Below are 19,334 nucleotides of genomic sequence, written 5' to 3' on the forward strand. Positions count from 1 at the left end.
CCCCCTCAGCGACCCCCCAACTGGGGCTCCTCCCGAAGCGGGATCCCCCTCAGTCCCCGGTCAGCCTCCACCTTAGGACCCTTTTTTTTTTTTTTTTTTTTCCCTCCGCTCCTCCGGGGTCCTTCCCTGGGCCAAATCCTCTCGGTCCCTTCCCCCTCAGGCTCCTTCCCCAGGCCCCCTCCGTACCTGGTCCCCCAGCTCCCTCCCCCCAGTAGCCCCGCCCCGTGTGCTAATCTGCACCCGCACACCTGTGCAGAGCACCTCTTGCGCTCTTCTAGTTTTGCTTTGTTCTTAAACACTACACGTGTGTTACAACTAAAAAGAAAACATCTGCCTTATCAGAAAAATTTTTCTTCTCCCTCTTGAGGTTCTTTGAGGCAAATTGTAGTTTATCTTTTTTGGGGTATGCGCTGAGCTTAAATGGACTCGAGGGCAAGATTGGTTAGGAATTCAGACCTTTTAGGAAGTGATGGAATACAAAATTTGAATTCTTTTTGGGGGGCCAGTGTGTGATTGACTCACTGAGGTAGGGCGCTGTTGCCTGCCTGGCAGGATTGCTGGAGACGCCGGTCCATTTCCAGTCTGCGCCTAGATAAGGAAGCCTGAGGATTACCAGAAGATTGGTCTCAGGCATTGCAGGGCTCAGTAAATGCCGACCTATCTAAAACCTCTTCCTTTCCTGTTCGCCCATATCTGAAGGTCCAACAGTCTGCACACAGCAACCCTTGAGCGCATTTTTGCTTCATGGTTGAGTCATTCACCCCACTCACTAGGAATCTGTAGTCTTGAATGTAATTCAATTCTTTTCAGTAAACTTTGATTTTGAACTCGTGCGCTGGCACTCTGCTAGGCTCCATGGGTTTAAAAGACACTATCAGGCACTGCTTTACGCCCTTTATGCCCTTGGGGTCATTCAACATTCGAGGCAATACTGTAGAGAAGGATTGTCTTTTTATTTCCATTTTATGGCAAAAGAGGGAATTAAGGCACAAAGGTTCCATCCCAAGTGGTAACTACTCCACTGCTCTAATTGGTGGTAGAATTCAGAATGGGAGTCCTTGCCTCTGCCTTCCAGAGCCTCCCTCCAGTGGCCTCAGGTGAGCTACACCACTCAACAAACTACAAAATCAGGTGCTGTTGTAAATGCCACTGAAAGTTGAAGTAGACGGTAGTCCAGGGAAAACAGGATGAGGGTTCGGATTGCTGAAAATGAATCTTGGGTACTGAAAATTGAAGCAATAAGTCGTTCAAGAGCCCAGCAATGTATTTTATATTTAGTCATATACCACACTACAGACTTTTAGTTATGTTTGAAATGCTTTGTTGTGTCTTGCATTGTACCGTAGATGTCTGACAGTCAGCATGACTTAATATTGAGTACTTAAAATGGGCCTGGCACTTTACAGGGTGCTTGGAATAAAGCCAGAAACAGGGCAGAGTTTGTCCTCAAGGAGTAGCGCTCGAGTGCGCAAGATCGGCTAAGCACATCCACTCAGATACATAAATGTGGCATAATTTTCGGCATTGATATGGCTCAGTCGGTTAAGTGTCTGCCTTAGGCTCAGGTCGTGATCCCAAGTTCCTGGGACTGAGCCCTGCATCAGGCTCCCTGCTCAGTTGGGAGTCTGTTTCTCCCTCTGGTGTTCCCCCTGCTTGTGCTCTCTTGCTCTCTCTCTTAAATAAAAATTTAAAAAAGATCAAAATAGAGTAATGTTGAAGTACTGATTAGGGTGTGGTGGAGAACTGCATTAAAATGGAGGGGGAGAGACTGCCTGTCTGGATTAGTGAGCTTTGAAGTGAGATTTGGATGATGAGCTGTAGGCAGACATATTTAGAGGAAGAGTAGTAAGTACCAAGGCCCTGAGGTAGTCTCACCTAGGTTACAAGGGCCAGGCAAAAACAAAACAAAACAAAACAGTGATTGCAGAAGTTTAATGACTGGAGAGTGTGGAAGATGACAGCATGGGCTGATCATTTAGAACCTTGGACATCTTTAGGTTGAAAGTCTATTGGTTATCTTAACCGAGACAGATGCCTTAGAAAAGAGGTTGGCAAACTTTTTCTGTGATGGGCCAGATAATAAATATTTTAGGCTTTACAGGGGGTCAGGTCTCTGTTGAAGCTTCAGCTCTGCTGTTGTAGAATGGAAGCGGTCCTAGATAATGTTTACATGTATATGACTGTGTTCTAATAAAACTTATGGACACTGATAATTGAATTTCATAAAATTTTTGTCATGAAATATTTTTTTTTTAAAGATTTTATTTTTAAGTAATCTCTACACCCAATGTGGGGCTCAAGCCCACAACTCCCAGATCAAGAATAGCAAGCTCTCTGGACTGAGCCAGCCAGGTGGCCCTCTTCATTGTTTAAAAAACCTATTGTAGCTTGTGGGCTGTCCAGAAACAGGCAGCAGGTTGTGGTAGGCTGGTATCTGATGGATCCCAGTAGCTGATAAAGTTATTTTGCAACCTTGAAAAACAAAATCTTTGTACTTTGAATTAATAGCTATCAAAATTTTGTCAGTTAAGAGAAGATCCTAGTTGGCACTGATAGGGAAACTGGCAGGAGAGGCAGCTAGGAGTGCTTGTTCTGTTTTCCTCTTCTTGGGAATGAGGAGCAGCTGTAGCCAACTGATCCTTTGTTTTAACTCTGACTTTGCCGAGGACAAAACTCATCATCCTGACTGATGGCCAGGGAGCCTTGGCCACTGACTGTGGTTAGTGTTTTCAAAGTTTGATGATAAAATGTATATTTTCTGAATTTTCTTTGTTCAGATAGGTGGGAGAAAGAGAATACGGGGTATGTACTATGTAACGACTAAAGAGTGAGTTTTTCAAAGCTACGTATTTGTAGCTTATTGTTCTTGCTTGTAATTGGAATAAAATGATCATACTAGCAATAGAATTTTAATGTGTGCAACTGGGAGTTTGAGAAATGCAGCAATACCGAGTAAGTGCCATTTCCCTCCTTGTGCCTAAAAAATATGATGATTAGGGTAAAAGAAAAGTAGCAGAAAATCTCACTCATATGTAAGATGTTTCCATGTACAGCAGTGAATTTGTTTGAAAGCTTTTCAATACATATACTTCTCTTTCTTGTAAAAGAAACGGGAGCAACTGTGAAAATGTATATGTAACACAAAACTTTTGGGTAATACACTTTCCAGCTAATGAGCTAATTACTGTGAACTGACCTATTTTAAACATGGTTGCTTTAGTGAATTCCAAATTAGCTCATCCAGTTCCAGCTTTCTAGTTATACAACTTAAATGAAGAAGTTTGATGATCAAATACTTTAAGGAAAAATTTTTGATTCAGATAAAGATAAATCTAGGAGATAGACAACTTAAGTCTGTTTTGGTAGCTTTGAGTTTAAATAGGACTTAAACACCTTTTAAAATGCTAATTTCAGGTAAGAGGGTAATTGACATCCTTGGTTTAGACTTTTTGGAATAGAGTGTAGACATATACTACTCATCAGTGTGTACCTGGGGCACACAACTTTAATCTGTAGTATTAATGAATCTGGTTGGAATGGAGTAGTTAGCAGTACATGTCCACAATATTTATGTAGTGCTTTCTGTTTATAAACCACTTGTCACTGTAGCTTTAGGATACAATCACATATAAGTGGGGATACATTTTTTTTTTTTTTAGATTTTATTTATTTATTTGACGGAGAGACAGCCAGCGAGAGAGGCAACACAAGCAGGGGAGTGGGAGAGGAAGAAGCAGGCTCCCAGCGGAGCAGGGAGCCTGATGAGGTTCTCGATCCCAGGACCCTGGGGATCACGCCCTGAGCCAAAGGCAGACGCTTAATGACCGAGCCACTCAGGCGCCCCCGGGATACATTTTAAAACCCAGATACTCTTAAGGAGCAGAGATAGAGTGTTTGTAATATACTGTAATTATTTTAAAGTAACTATTTTTTCCAAGGGATAAAAACTACCGTAATAGAATAGTTTTAGGGAAACATTTCTTTCAAATGCTTTCATGAAAGTAACATTAAAAATCATTTGTTTATCACTTAGATTGATTTTGCTGACACAAAAGATAAAGTGCTGGTGTTTTTCAAGCTGCGACCTGAAGTAATTACTGATCAGAATCTACATAATAACATTCTTGTTTCATCTATGTTAGAATCACCTATAAATTCTCTTTACCAAGCAGTACGGCAAGTATTTGCACCAATGTTGTTAAAGGTAAGGAAATTAAAGGAGCTGTATGGTCATTTTTTTTTTTTTTTAAGCTATGTATTCGTATAAGTGTCTTTATAAACAAAGATAAATATTTGCTGTTAATATCATTAGGATTTTAGGTTTTTAAATGTTATAAAAATTATAAAAAATTTAAAGTCAGCGTTGTTGACAAATAGAGAAACAGAAGAAAGATATAAATGCAATCCACGTCAGCTCTTATGTTGCTATATAGTACATGATTATATGAAGTATTAACTGTTGAAAGGCCTTTTTTTCCTCCCTTATGAGATGGAGGGCAGTGGCAGACTTTGAGTGAAACAGGCGTATCTGGACTTATTTCTCTCAACAGTATTTTAAGGAAGCCAGTTTGATCAGAAAACTTTTGATCAGGGGCGCCTGGGTGGCACAGCGGTTAAGCGTCTGCCTTCGGCTCAGGGCGTGATCCCAGCGTTATGGGATCGAGCCCCCACATCAGGCTCCTCTGCTATGAGCCTGCTTCTTCCTCTCCCACTCCCCCTGCTTGTGTTCCCTCTCTCGCTGGCTGTCTCTATCTCTGTTGAATAAATAAATAAAATCTTTNAAAAAAAAAAAAAAAAAAAAAAAGAAAACTTTTGATCAGTGTTTGCTCTTGTCTGTTGTTGTTTTTGTTTTTTTTTTTTAGGATCAGGAATGGAGCAGAAACTTTGATCCCAAACTTCAGAATCTTTTGAGTGAACTAGAAACTGGGTTGGGTATAGTTCTACGAGGATCAGACACTAACTCATCAAAATTGAACCTTAAGGAAGATGACACACGAGGTATAGAACCGTAGCTTAATGAAAGAAAAAACAGTTTTCTTATTAGTACATTAGTAAATTAATGTACTTTTTCACAGATTTATTTCCACACTTTTGGATCTTCTCTGAGCTTTAGCTTTTTTTTTAAATGAATAGATTTACATGGATTTTGAGAAGAGGAGATTGTAATCTTTAACAATGTGGAATTCGTGGACATTGAAAATATAGTTGCCCCTCTTTATTTACCCAGTTATGTTCTGTAAACTCACTGTGAATATTGAATTAGTAAATACTGAACTCTTGGTCCTAGGGGAAAAACAAAGTTAGGTTCCTGTGAGCCTCTGGTCATAACATTTTTTATTATGTAACCTTATTTTATATATGTTTCTATTTTTAATACAATTTTTTATGTGTGTTTCTGTTTTACTATAATTAACACTATTTAAATATAGATTGTTGGTTGATGAACAATAGGCCTCATGGCCAGCAGCACTGTAACTCATGCCTGAAGGAAACTTCCCTAACACAAGTTTTTTCTCTGGAGGTCACATCACAGTGCTCTTGTCTTTGGCAACACTGGACACCACTTCAGCACTGTGGTTGGGAGCCATTTTAAATGGAGAAGTGACCAATAAAAAGGACAAAAAAAATGAGGAAAACTTACAACTGAATAGGTTACAGAAAGGATACTTGTTTATAGTAGGACATAGGAAACAAGAAGGCAGTGCCACTTTGTTCAGCCTTAGTTGGGACCGTGTGTGTGGGGTAACTCCAGTGTTCCATTGCTCAGTACACGTCTGTGAACGACCATGAAAGCATTGCAAGCATTGATTTTAGATTACAAATAAGTGGTAGGAAATGGATGAATTCATAAATCCAGCATCCATGAATAATGGGGATTGACCCTAATTGTCTACTTGCAAAGATAATTGACTTTTATTTTAAAATGCATTTTATTTGAAGCTAATTACAATTTTATTATAGCTATAAATATTACTTATATGAACAATTAATATGAACTGAATGACCTACACTAATTGTTATTTTACAGTATTGGATATAGTTTTATACTTTGCTTGAACAGTTAATCAGATGTTTTTTTGAATACTATAGACCCAGAAAGAATAGTACGCTTTTCCAGCATGTGATTAAGCAACTAGAAATTGTCCAATTCATTGGGAAATATAAAAGCAAATTGAAAAGTAAAATTATTTTAACTTGCTTATATTTTAAAATTGTGGGCATTGGTTGATTAAATTGTAATCATTTCTAATTTGGATGGTATTCCCTAACATGAGTGGTGATGGAAAGCCTTGTGTTGGAGAAGCAGCCTTCCAGGTAGAAGGTGGAGACTGACAGTGTAGAGACAGATAGTTTACAAAAACCTATGGGAAGCATACTGAGCAACAAACCTGTGAAGTATACGTTTGGTACTGTTGGTTGTTCTTAGTGGATTTAAGGAAGCACTTTCTGTCGATAGAAATTGTAAGGCTGATTTTCCGTATGTCTTCAAGAGCACAGGAAATAGGCAAGATCAGCAAATAAACCAGATAATTTTCTGGCTTTTTGTTTTGAACTGATATTCTTTTTCTCCTTCTCACCTTTTCAGGTATTCTTACACCAAGTGATGAGTTCCAGTTTTGGGCAGAACAAGCTCATCGTGGAAATAAGCAGAGTAGTAAAGAGAGAGCCAGTTATTTTAAAGAATTATTTGAAACAATTGCAAGAGTATGTGATTCCTATATAGTTTTATATCAGACTTTTGATAAAAGTACTGTAGGATACAGTTTTCACTAGATTTACCTTTGTTTTGACATTATTACTTGATGATTGTTAACAAAATATATCCTTAATACATAGCAGGGTTTCTTTGAAGTGTGCCTTTAATATGCGTACAACTTAAAAACCGACACTTTGAAGAAAGCTAGATTCTAATCTCTGGTAAATATTTTTCTCAAAAACATAATTGCTTTTCTGCAGGTACATAGGGAAAAGCAAAAGTTTAATGTACTAACAGAAGTTTATCTACATGGAGGTAATATGCTCTTTTGAAGGAATAGGCAGCTTATTCAAATTAGCATTTTGAAGTAATCAAAAATATGAAAAGTCTTAGTTTTATACTTGATAGATTATTCTTTGAAATATTCCTAGAGGTTAAATAAGTGACCACTTTATGGTTACAAAAAAGCCTATTCTTTTCAAAATAAATAAATAGTATTTTTTTATTTGTTCCCAATATTATTTCAACATATCATTTTAATGAAGTGTTTGAAATGGTTGTAAACTTTTTTTTTATCATAATGGTGGAATGTAAAATCATAAACCTTGAGCTGTGATTGCATTACCAATAACATGCAGCGCAGTCCCTGAGTGACAACATGTGGGAACTTCAGTGGGGAACGTCTATATGATGTTAGGACCGCCTCCTTTCAGGAGCTGCAAGAAGTGAATCCGAACTTCAAGAAAATAAGGTCAAGGGCAAACTTAAATGAATGGACTTTGCAATTCTTATTTTTTCTTCTGGCATTCCTGAAATTTATGTTTGTAAAGGAACTTGTAGGGTGTTTGCATAAAGAAGTAACACATGGTCCGGTAGAAAAAGGAGGAGGAAATGATAAGGCAGGTGTTAGAATTGTAGCAATTGAAAAGTCTGGGAACAAGTTGATTATATTGACGAAAGTACAGTTATCCTTATGTTTAATAATGAATGCCTTTTGGTTTTAGGAATTTTATAACTTGGACGGTCTGTCCTTATTGGAAGTGGTTGACTTGGTGGAGACCACTCGGGATGTTGTAGATGACGTGTGGAGACAAACAGAGCATGACCACTATCCTGAGTCACGAATGTTACATCTCTTAGATATCATAGGTACTGTTAAAGAAGGAAACTCTGGAAACTTTGAAAACCTGTCTTTCTTTGTTTTTCTAGTTTTTCCTCCAAGCCCTTGCTGAAAATACTCCTTAATGTAATAATTGTAGCTTAGAGTAACACTTAGAGCAAATCAGATAGGATTATTTAAATAGAAATTTGTATATATTTGGTTAATTTAAATCTTATGTGTCAAATTCTTTGACCATTAATGAAATAAATTTATATAGGTTTTTAGTTCCTATACATGTATTAATTTAAAGTTTATTTTGTAATGGTCTCAAAAGTCTTTAATATGTATTGTTTACTTGATAGTATTTAAAGTGTGTATACTTTTTTGACCTAGAAAATACCATTCTCTTTATTATTCTCAGGAAATATTAGACAGGTACATAAAGATATTTACTGCAGCATCGCTGGTAATGTAGGAGTAGAAACAAATAATAATTGAGAATTGGTTATATAATGCTTCATCCGTACAGTAGTGTAGCATTTTGAAAAAATCATGTGTATTTTTGCACTTGAGAGATGCTCATGATACCTTGAAAGATGCAAAAATTCAAAGAAATATGTGTGTGCATGTTTTTTGAAAAATGCTTGTTTTGAGTCTAAGGAAGTGCATATAGTATTTCATAGATCCTTAGTTTGCTAATTTGTATATTTTTGTCAGAAGCATGTATTCTGCAATCATTTAAAAATTTCCATTAAAAAATTTGCTTTCTGTTTCATTAGGTGGTTCATTTGGAAGATTTGTTCAGAAAAAGTTGGGAACTTTGAGTCTATGGGAAGATCCTTATTATCTCGTGAAAGACCATCTGAAAGCTGGTATTTCAATTTGTGAACAGTGGGTGATCGCTTGTAATCATCTAACAGGTCAGATGTGGCAGCGCTATGTTCCTCATCCATGGAAAAATGAGAAATACTTCCCTGAAACACTTGACAAATTTGGCAAACGCCTTGAAGAGGTATCATTTGATTACTTGGGTCTTTGACATAAGTGTGAAGTAGGTCCTCATTTGTGAATGTATTTTATAATTAGTATGCATTACACAACCGATAGGAGTTATTTACATTTTGGGGAAAGAATAAGAATTAAAGTTCATGTGAAATAATTTTTGGCAGTTGTGTGACTGGTGCCCAGCTAAGTGGTGGTTTCCACCTGCTTGCTTTTTCTTTCGTGTGTGACTGTTCACCTGGTAAGTTGTGACCTTCTATTTTGTACTTCTCTGTGGTGAAAAAGATAATCAGCCCCCCCTCTCCAGGTATAGAAGCTCTTAGACATTTTCTTGGCTATCAAAATTGTTATGAAGCAGGGCAGCTTTTCAGGGAGTACTCAGTGGAAATATTTGGAAGAGCTGTTTCTATAAGTTACAAGTTTCACTGTAGAACTTAAGTATTTAGCTTGAGGCGATAGGCAAGCTGACTTTTCCCCTTTGTGCTTATAGTTCTTTGGAGATTTTAAAACCTTTTTTGTTATGGAAAATTTCAAACATGCACAAAAGTGAAATAGTATAATGAATGCCCTGTACCTGTTACTCGATTTCAACAGTCATTGGCATTACTCAGTTCCTGTTCCATCTCTTTGTCTCCCCTGCCTTCCTTTTTTTGGAGTATTTTTAAGGCTACGCCAAGAAATCAAATACTTACACCCTTAAAACAAACACGATACCACCACCACACTCAGCAAAACAACAGTAGTTTCCTAGTATCATTTTGTATTTAACCAGTGTTCAGTTGTCCTGATTGTTTCGGAAAATGTTTCTTGTTAGTTTACTTGAATCAGGCTGCTTCACGGGTGCTGCTATGTCATTCCTGTCTGATGCGTCAGGAGGCACACAGCTCGGTGTCCCCGCTGGCAGGGAGTTCAGTTTGCTCTTCACTCTCCTTATGACGCTTTTCCTTCAGCTCTAGTGCTTTACCAGCCACTGAGGATCGTGAGCAGTCGTGACAGTGATTCTCCAGTTCTGTTGTTCTTTCTGCATTTCTTGGTGATGACGGAATAACTTTTTGTCATCAGCTTTTAGTTATTCTGAAAAAGAGTTTGTACAGGAATGGCAGTATACACAATTACCTTTTTCCTTTATCACTCTTTAGAACAGTGAACAATAAGTTAATGTCATAGAAAGTTCCATAGGCAGTTAATGGAATGTTTTTTTGCTAGTATCATTACGAAGCCATGAGCTTTTATATTTTATGAGTTTCAGTCTATTATAGTTATTGTTATTATCCTGAAATTGTCCCATCTTTGGGCAGTGAATGCCCATTTAAGTTGGCTCTTTTGTTATTCTGACATGAATCCAGTATTTCTTTGATAACTTCCTTACTTTTGGGCTGCCTCAAAATGTACCAGCCCATCTTGGATATTTTCTGCCTCATTCCTGGAATCAGTCATTTCTTTCAAGAGCCTGGTTCTTTCAGTGGAAAATAATATTTAGCAACAACACTGTGGTTGGGAAAGTGCTGAATGTTACTTAGTTATCAATGGTTTTAGGCCTTCTCAGTAAACAGAGTTGTTAAATTGGTATTTTTGCTTTTAGCAAGAAAAAAATCAGTAGTTTATGCCCATCTTTCCAACTCAAATGAAAGGTTATAGTGGTTTTACTTAACCTTTTTGATTACTTTTTAATTGTTGGAGATTTTATTATTTATTTTTGAATTGACCTACCACACCTTTTATTAATTTAAACTATACAGTTTTTTGGTTTTTTTTTTTTTTAAGTAGGCTGTACACCCAACATGGGGCTTGAACTCACGAACCTGATATTAAGGGTCACATGCTTTACCAACTGAGCCACGCAGTTGCCATTGTTGGTGGAAGTTTTATTATTTTTTAAAAATATTTTATTTATTTATTTGACAGAGATAGAGACAGCCAGCGAGAGGGAACACAAGCAGGGGGAGTGATAAAGGAAGAAGCAGGCTCATAGCAGAGGAGCCCGATGTGGGGCTCGATCCCACAATGCCGGGATCACGCCCTGAGCCGAAGGCAGACGCTTAACCGCTGTGCCACCCAGGTGCCCCATGTTGGTGGAAGTTTTAAATACAAAATACAACAATTTGTTTCCCAGCTATTTGTAAGCTATACATAATAGGGTTGTTAACATATTATATCCTTGTTAAAAGTGCAATTTAATGCAGAATAATGAAAATCAGAAGTTTTTACAATATGGTAAAATATAGAGGACTCTGAAACACTTCTTAAACGAACTTAAACATAGCTTAACCGTATTTAGATTTTGTGTTTTCACGAGGTTTGAGCACATGAACTGATGGTAGTGTGATGATGTGATGATGTCTTTGAGCACCACTTTGACTACTGATGAGTAGTAATTGTCAAGATTAAAGTTCGTTGTATGCATTTTGGTGAATCTAGTTTAAAGAAACTCTTGCCAGTTATATATGTAAAGTCTACAACTATTTGTGCAGATATATCTAAATAAATGGTTTTAATGTTTTATGTTTTAGGTTTTGGCTGTTAGAACAATTCATGAGAAGCTTCTTTATTTTTTACCTGCCGGTGAAGAGAAGATCATGTGCTTGACTCGAATATTTGAACCTTTTAGTGGCCTGAATCCTGTGCAGTATAATCCATATACCGAGGTTGAATATGTCTTTTTGTCTATAGAACTTCTGTTTGTATTGTTCTTCTCAAAGGCAGATATTGAAAATATTAAAAGTCTAATAATATTGTTAATTTGTTTAGCCTTTATGGAAAGCTGCAGTGTCTCAATATGAAAAAATTATTGCACCCGCGGAACAAAAAATAGCAGGAAAACTGAAAAATTATATTTCAGAAATTCAGGATAGTCCACAGCAGGTAAAATATTGAAATATTTTACTTTTAATATTTCCTTTAAGCTATTTTGGGAGATATTTATGTATTTACCAAGTCGATCGCCTTAGGATGAACATGTATTCTTTTATTTTATGTTAGCTTTTTCAAGCATTTCTGAAATATAAAGAGTTGGTGAAGCGTCCAACTATAAGTAAAGAACTGATGTTAGAAAGAGAAACTTTACTGGCAAGACTTGTGGACTCAGTTAAAGGTAAAAGTTTATCAGAGATTGTAGTGTTTGCTTGAGAAAATATTTTTGTAGGTTACTTTTTCTTGAATACCATTTAGGATTAAGACTGTATCTTATATGCTGAAGATTAATTTACTATTTTTGTTACAAATTACAGATTTAAAAAATTAACTAGTTATTTTCTTTCTCTGTCTCATTTGAGGCATGGTAAGGTCCCTGAGGGTAAAGGATCGGTCTTAGGATTTTTCTGTCCACACCTTTGGTGTATGGAAGGCACTTAGGAAATCTTGGCTGAATGTGTATAATCATTTATTTGACTTAAATTTTATAGATTTTCGGTTAGACTTTGAGAATCGATGCCGAGGAGTTCCTGGTGAAGCATCTGGACCACTTGCTGGCAAAAACCTTTCAGAAGTTGTTAATAATATCGTTTGGGTTCGCCAGTTGGAACTGAAGGTATTAGTTTTAATTGATGACAAAGAACACTAATTGTAAAATGTGCTAAATTAGTATGGAAGGCACTCTGGAACCCCAGTGAAAAATGAAAGAAAATTCTCTGCTTTTTTTGGCATATCCATCTAATCTTCATGTGAAGTGTAGAATTCCGAAAAAGTGTACAGAGGAGGTTTGAATGGTCCGTTCATTTTTTTTGTAGAGATAGGTAGTACATCCTTTATCATTCAGATGCAGTTGTCCCAGGTAAAGTGTTTTCTTAAGAAAATATTAAAGAGGAAATCATCCTTTATATATTTTCAAAGGATTTTTTTAATCCTTTGAGATTATCATTGCAAAGTCTTGGTAGTTGCAAAGTCTGTCGGCAAGTATGTTTATGTAAGTAAATCATTCTAAGTTAAAAGGAGATTAAAGGGAAGGTGAAATGTAATTATGACATCACCTAATGTTAGGGTCAGCAGGCTATGGATTTAACAGCTATTATTTTAATAGTTTGATATTATGAAAATTGATCTAAGATTCTTACGTATTCACTATTTAATGTATATGGTACCACGTCTTCCATCTGACTCACAGAATGGATATTAATTGGTTATGGTCTGTGATTAAGAGCAAGCAGACATAGAGTATTATAAAGGCTAGCATGTTTGAGCATTCTACTTATTCAAGGTTGTATTTTTGATGTTCTGTTTTCTGGAATATTCCACCCAGTTTTGTCAGCTTTCCAAAGTGCTATCATATTCTTTGTACAGTTGTGGAGGAAAGACATTTCTTTCCTCTAATTGCCATTCGGATTGGCAGATACTGTGTGACCTCTTCACCGGCACTAAGCAAAGGACCACATTATTGCTGCACACGTACAGGAGCATTGCTGAATTCGTGGGGTCCCCCCCGAATTTCCCTTATCTTACTCTTCTGATTATGCCTCATATGCATTACATCTGTGTTTTGCTACTCTGAGTTGTACAAGTCAGAAGCAAAGTAGGGGTTGATCTTCTCATGTTTGTTGGCAAATCTTGCATTCTGCCATTTATAGGTGAATGGGAAAGTAATTTCTGAATCACAGAGAAAGTGGTTCATTTTATGCTAATTTTGTTAAGTATTAGTATATTCTTGTAATCTTGTAATGTGGTTTTTTTAAGGTGGATGATACTATTAAGATTGCAGAGGCTCTTTTATCTGACTTGTCAGGATTTCGATCTTTCCATCGAAGTGCTGAAGATCTCTTAGAGCAGTTTAAGCTGTATGAGCAAGAACAGTTTGATGATTGGTCCAGGGATATTCAGTCTGGTTTGTCTGATTCCAGATCTGGTTTGTGGTAAGTGTAACTACATAGAACAGTAAAGTCTGGGCAAAAATCTTGTTTCTTATGGTGTTAAACTAAGTGGCAAGGTGGAATTTTCTCTGTTCTCTCCTTTGTCCAAACTTGCTGCTGCTCCTTAAAAATTTTGGTTTATTTTTGATGATCAACTTTTACATCATTAACGTTGGGAACTTGGAAGGTAGAGCTGGTTTTCCACCCCCCCCTTGCTTCTCAGGTCTGCAGAGTCTCCTTGTAGAAGTAGGCCTCCCTCTCCCACGCCGTGTGCCTACTGGGATTCATACACATTGTTCTACCTTTTCCATTAATTTACATGGATACACACGCATTGTAAACTATAAACTTTCACTATTTGAAGCTCCTTGAGGCAGGAAGTAATCTCTTCCTGAAATACTTGTGTGGTGCCCACCATAGGGTCAGGGTTTGTTAAACACTTACGGAGCGATATTGAACCTGACTGGTTAACCTCATTATTCTAATGTGTATTTAAAATGGGTGATCTGGAAGAACCATCGCTTCTTTGTTCAGGTAAACTTTCCTTAGTATATTACTGTATTTTTAGAAATCCATAGAATCAGCGTGTTTTAGAATATATTTCAGGATATGCTGATATGTAGAAAGTAATTTTGAAGACTAATTTCAAATAAAAACGAAATCACCATTAAAATTTCCTGATAGGTTTTATGTTATGTTATAGGAAAGTTGAGGCTACCTCGTTATTCTAAGCCACTGTAAAGTATGTACTTTTCATTCTGCTTTATTATATGTGTTGGTAGGTGGGTAGATTTGTTCTTTGCTTTTCAGTATCTTACTTTCTAAGACCTACAGGTTTTCTTAATTGTGAAAGTGATTTGAAGGAATAAGCATTTTGTAAACCTGATCCTGAAAGGGAAGTCATGAAACTATAATACTTCTTGATTAATTTAGCTCAGTATTTTCACAATCATGCTGTCTTGAGTGCCCTGATTTAAAAATTGCTATTATAGCATTTATAAGAAAAACAAAGGACAGTCCTTAGAGAAAAAAAGGTAAAGGAATGAAACATTTGAATAGCTCTACTCCTTCTATTTTGATGTTCCTTATCATTGATCCTTTAATAAACATAGTAAATAAGTAGGCTGACTCAAACCTAAGGTACCCTTGGGAAAATGAATCAAAACCTTTTCTCTTTATGGTGAATATGATGCCAGTTTTGAGTCTGAGCTGAAGGCTAAGAGATTGATTTTACTGATTTCAAAAGCTGTTTGGTTGAAATATTAATGTGATGGTATATTTTGGATATTGCAGTTTATTACTAAGATCTGAACTGTGAGATGCTATGTGGAAAAAAAAAGATTGCTTGAAAACTATAATTTTTTTTTAACTTCGAGTTAATTTTATATTTACAGAAAAATTGTAAAAACTGTTACATTTTTTCATGTGTCAAAAGAGAACATGAATCTTAAAAAGTTATTTTTTATTTTGTAGTATCGAGGCTAATAGTCGAATTATGGAATTGGATCCTAACGACGGATCATTAAAAGTTCATTATTCTGATCGGTTGGTGATTCTTCTGAGAGAAGTTCGTCAGCTCTCTGCACTTGGCTTTGTTATTCCTGCCAAAATACAGCAAGTTGCAAACGTTGCACAGAAATTCTGCAAGCAAGCGATTATTCTTAAACAAGTATGACATTATATTTTTGAATATATGACTGTTCTGAGTTAGTTACATTACAATATTTTAAGTGGTTCATTTTCTTAATTCGATTTTTTTAGGCTAGTAGAATAGCACAAGTAAGTCTTTGGAGATTATGGTTTGCTAAATGACTATATTACAAAATTTGCTTTGCAAACCTATATAGGAATTCATTAATTTGTGGTATTGTTATCGTTAGTCTTTCTAAAAGCATTTGGAAAAATAGACTGTTATTTCTCTTTTTTTCCTTTTTCTTTCATGTTGCATGCATGGATCCTAAACGACCTTCGAATCAAAGGGCCATCTGTCTTTTTGCTTGCCTTCGAGGGGCAGATTCTTAGAGAATTACCAGGGTGATGGACTGGTCGCTATTTTTTGGTCATTTCCTAGGTCTGCGTGTTCAGCGGTTTGCCATCATATCATTTTCCTGTTTAGAACCAACTATTATGGCCACATTGTCTGTCTCCTTAGCATAGAACACAAGGCCCTTCTTACTTGCACTCTCACTAGCCTAACTGGCTGTGGCTCCCACTCCCTGCACTCTGAATGTATCTCCATGTGCTGATACCTAGTTCATCTTATTAGAAAACGCAGTCATCCTTTCATTCCCCACTCATAAGTCACTTCTTTGTTGTGTCTGTCTTTAGTTGACTGTTCCCTATTCTGTATGCAGTGTGCGAATCACTCTTGAACGCTTTTATGGAGTATTGGGTTTTTTTCATCTTTGCTGTCACTTGATTAATAGATCGTGATGGGCAGGAATAGTATCCTAGAGGCAGGGGCAGTATCTTGTGTATCTTAGTCTCGTTTATCCTTTCAGCAAAGATGCCTTGAGCACCTGCACTGCCAAGCATAGCATAGTGAGGATGTGAAAATGAATATACTGTTCTCATATTCTGGCACATGGTTCTCAGCCTCAGCATTGTTGACATTTTGGACCGGTTCTTTTTCGTGGGGACTGTCCTATATGTTTTAGGGTATCTAGCAGCACCTGTCTGGTCCTGACAAAAGCATCTCCAGCTGTTGCCAAATGTTCCCTTGGATACAAATCAACTGTGGTTGAGAACCATTGGTGTAGCAGGAGAGAGCAAACTAAACATGGAGTTCTCATTAAATATCAGGACTTCTGGAGGATAGATTATTTATGTTATTTCAATTCAACCCCCCTTCCCCATTTTTCACTGATCTTATTGGGGATTAGATTCGTAACATAGCTTTTCTGGTGCCACACAGCTAGTAAGTTATGTAGCTGGGATTTGATACCCAATCTGACTCCAGAGTCCATATTTATTCCATTACAGTTTATGTACTGATTACAGATATTTGAAAAATTAATAAAATACTTAATATGAGTATTTTATTAGAGATTTTTGGAAAGGCCTATGAAAGCATAGAGGTGGGAATTTTCAGCTCTTTCCTGGGTGAGGGTAGAAGGAGTATCAGATCAATATTTACAGTGGAATGCTGTTTGGTGTGAGTCTGGAAGAGTATACATATGTTCTCTTAGGAGCCCCAGGGGTAGGATGGGTGAGCATTTCACATAGAGGGGCTGCATCTTCAAAAGCAGAGAGGCTTGTTCACTTTTGTGTCCTGTGTATTTAGTGTGACGCAGTAGGAGCTCACATGGTGAAGGAATGGTCATGTAGTATTTGCATTTCCCCGGGGGAAGTCAATTTACGTAAACCTTTACTTAGGAGTAGGTGTGTAGCTGGTGTGGGGAGTGGGAAGTAGGAGTTGGTTAGATAGTAGCACGGCCAGGTTGCTCTAAGAGCCTGTGTTCTTTCGCTTCTAGTTTTGTTGATTAGGCTTTTTCTTGGACCACTATTGTGGCACAGAATAAGTACAGTGGATATTCTCCGAGTAAACCATATTTTCATATGTACTAGTGGAAAGAAGAGGACTCTCTGTAAAATTAGTTAGAATCTTTTTTTTTTTTTTTTTTTTTTTTCCCAGAGAGAGAGGGATGGGTGGGAGGGGCAGAGGGAGAGGGAGAATCTTAAACAGGCTGCATGCCCAGCACACGAGCCTGACCCGGAGCTTGACCTCACAACCCTGAGACTGTGACTTGAGCTGAAATCAAGAGTGGGACGCTAAACCGACTGAGACACCTAGGTGTCCCAGTAAGGAAGTATTTTTCAAGCACATACTCTGGGCTAAGACTTTTGTGAGGTGCTGGGGATACAAAGATTAAAAGACAGTCTTCTCAAATTCCTTGGGCTCACACCATGGCGTCCACTTGATCTGCTTCCCTGAGCTGCTCCTTTTCCACCAAAGGAGTTGACGGTGTACTCTTTGTTCATCACTGTACCTTGTAGGTATCTGTGTTTTGGTTCACTGATAATTCAGGTAATATTGAGTGCCTTCTACTTGCTAGACACTGTTCCTGAAGCTGTCATTCTAATTTGGGAGGTAGAGAGCAAACACACAGGCAGTTTGAGGTAGTGATGAGTACTTTGAAGAAAAAGAAGACAGAAGAAAGATACAGAGTGGTCAGGGTAGGCCTTGGTGAAGGGTAACATGTGAGAAGAGGTACGATAAAGTGACGACAGAACCACGCAGGCATCTGGATAAAGAGTGTGGAGGGAACAACTTTCATACTGAGTTCCTGAGGGAAGACTCACTTGGTGGATTAGAGATGCAGCAAGGAGGCCAGCGTGGCTACTGTGCAGTGAGGGTTTGTGCTGGGGCTAACAGCCAGTTTATGTAAGATGTTTGTGCTGGGGTAGGGCCATGGGTCTTGGATTTGGATTTTATTCCTGAGAGTACTGGGAAGCCATTGGAAGATTTTAGGTAAGAGTTTTGGGATTTTGGATTTTATTCTCAAATGCACTGGGGAGTCATTGGAAGTTTTTGAGTGGACAAAGTTATGGTGTGATTCATGTTTAAGGAAGGACCATTCTGACTTCTTTGAATGCTTTGAAAAGATGGTAGGAAGCCTTGACTGAGTCAGGACTGGTCTTGTCAAGAGACGAGGGTGCTTGGACTGGTGTGGGCCTGATGGAGGCAGGTGAGATGGCTGGATTTAATACATGTTTGAGAGTATAGTCAGTAGACATCATTGATGTGGGATGTGAAAGAAAAGTTAAGGACAACTTAAAGATTTTTTTGGTCTGAGAAATGGATAAATTACGTGTCACGTACTAAGAAAGGAAGGAGCAGGTTTGGAGAGGTTGTGAACGTCTTGATTGCAGGGACTGGGTTTTATGATCTTTGTTTAGTGAGCCCCCAGGACATGATTTGGCAAATTATAGGAACTCAACACGTAATTGTTGACTGCATATATTAATACATGCATAAATGCTACGTTAGAGATGAAAAATATTTTTTGTTAAATCTTAGCGTGAGAAGAGTTTATATTTCCAGTCAATTAAAAATGAAAACAAATGAAAAACTATGTTATTTTTTATTGATTATTGCTAATTGGACTTTTACTTTGTAGGTGGCACATTTTTACAACTCTATTGATCAGCAAATGATTCAAAGTCAGAGACCAATGATGCTACAGTCTGCATTAGCATTTGAACAGATAATTAAGGTAAATGGATTTTTTATGTTGTTAGAATTAGAATTTACATGTGAGGTGTGCCTTTTTTTTTTTTTTTTTTTTTTTTTTTTTTTTTTNTTTTTTTTTTTTTTAGTTTTTCAGTATACCCTTCCACTTAACATTGATCTAAGGTTTTGTTTTGTTCCCCAATGACTTCCTTCTCTCTTAACAAGTACCGAGTAACATTTTTCCAACTGTAGATTTAAATGGTTACATTGTTTCACATTTTAAGGTGTTGAGTTTGCTCAATTGATTTCATATGTATAGTATACAATTGGTGTGCTATTATATTTACTTATTCACTGAAGTTTGAGGTCCTTATATACCAAAAAATCTCCTGATTTTATAATTTGGTATTTTTTTTTTTCTGTGCTTGTTTAAATATGCGCACACATGGCATTAGAAAAACCTACAGTAGTTTTTTAAACTGTTACTGTGTGACTGATGGCTTTTTGAAATCTCCATGTTTA

At 37.2% G+C, this 19,334-nt stretch overlaps 1 protein-coding gene across 1 annotated transcript in view; it reads left to right on the forward strand.

The window, feature by feature from the left end:
• Positions 1-19,334, forward strand: part of DYNC2H1 (dynein cytoplasmic 2 heavy chain 1) — a 292,248-nt gene that overhangs the window by 869 nt on the left and 272,045 nt on the right. The window contains 12 exon segments of the mRNA XM_034665650.1: positions 4,034-4,204; positions 4,863-4,998; positions 6,587-6,705; positions 7,702-7,846; positions 8,579-8,811; positions 11,312-11,446; positions 11,550-11,663; positions 11,781-11,892; positions 12,203-12,327; positions 13,467-13,642; positions 15,113-15,308; positions 18,760-18,855. Coding sequence (XP_034521541.1) covers positions 4,034-4,204; positions 4,863-4,998; positions 6,587-6,705; positions 7,702-7,846; positions 8,579-8,811; positions 11,312-11,446; positions 11,550-11,663; positions 11,781-11,892; positions 12,203-12,327; positions 13,467-13,642; positions 15,113-15,308; positions 18,760-18,855 — 1,758 coding nt within the window.

Source organism: Ailuropoda melanoleuca, chromosome 8 (assembly GCF_002007445.2).
Source record: "Ailuropoda melanoleuca isolate Jingjing chromosome 8, ASM200744v2, whole genome shotgun sequence".
In the NCBI taxonomy this organism is placed as follows: Eukaryota; Metazoa; Chordata; class Mammalia; order Carnivora; family Ursidae; genus Ailuropoda; species Ailuropoda melanoleuca.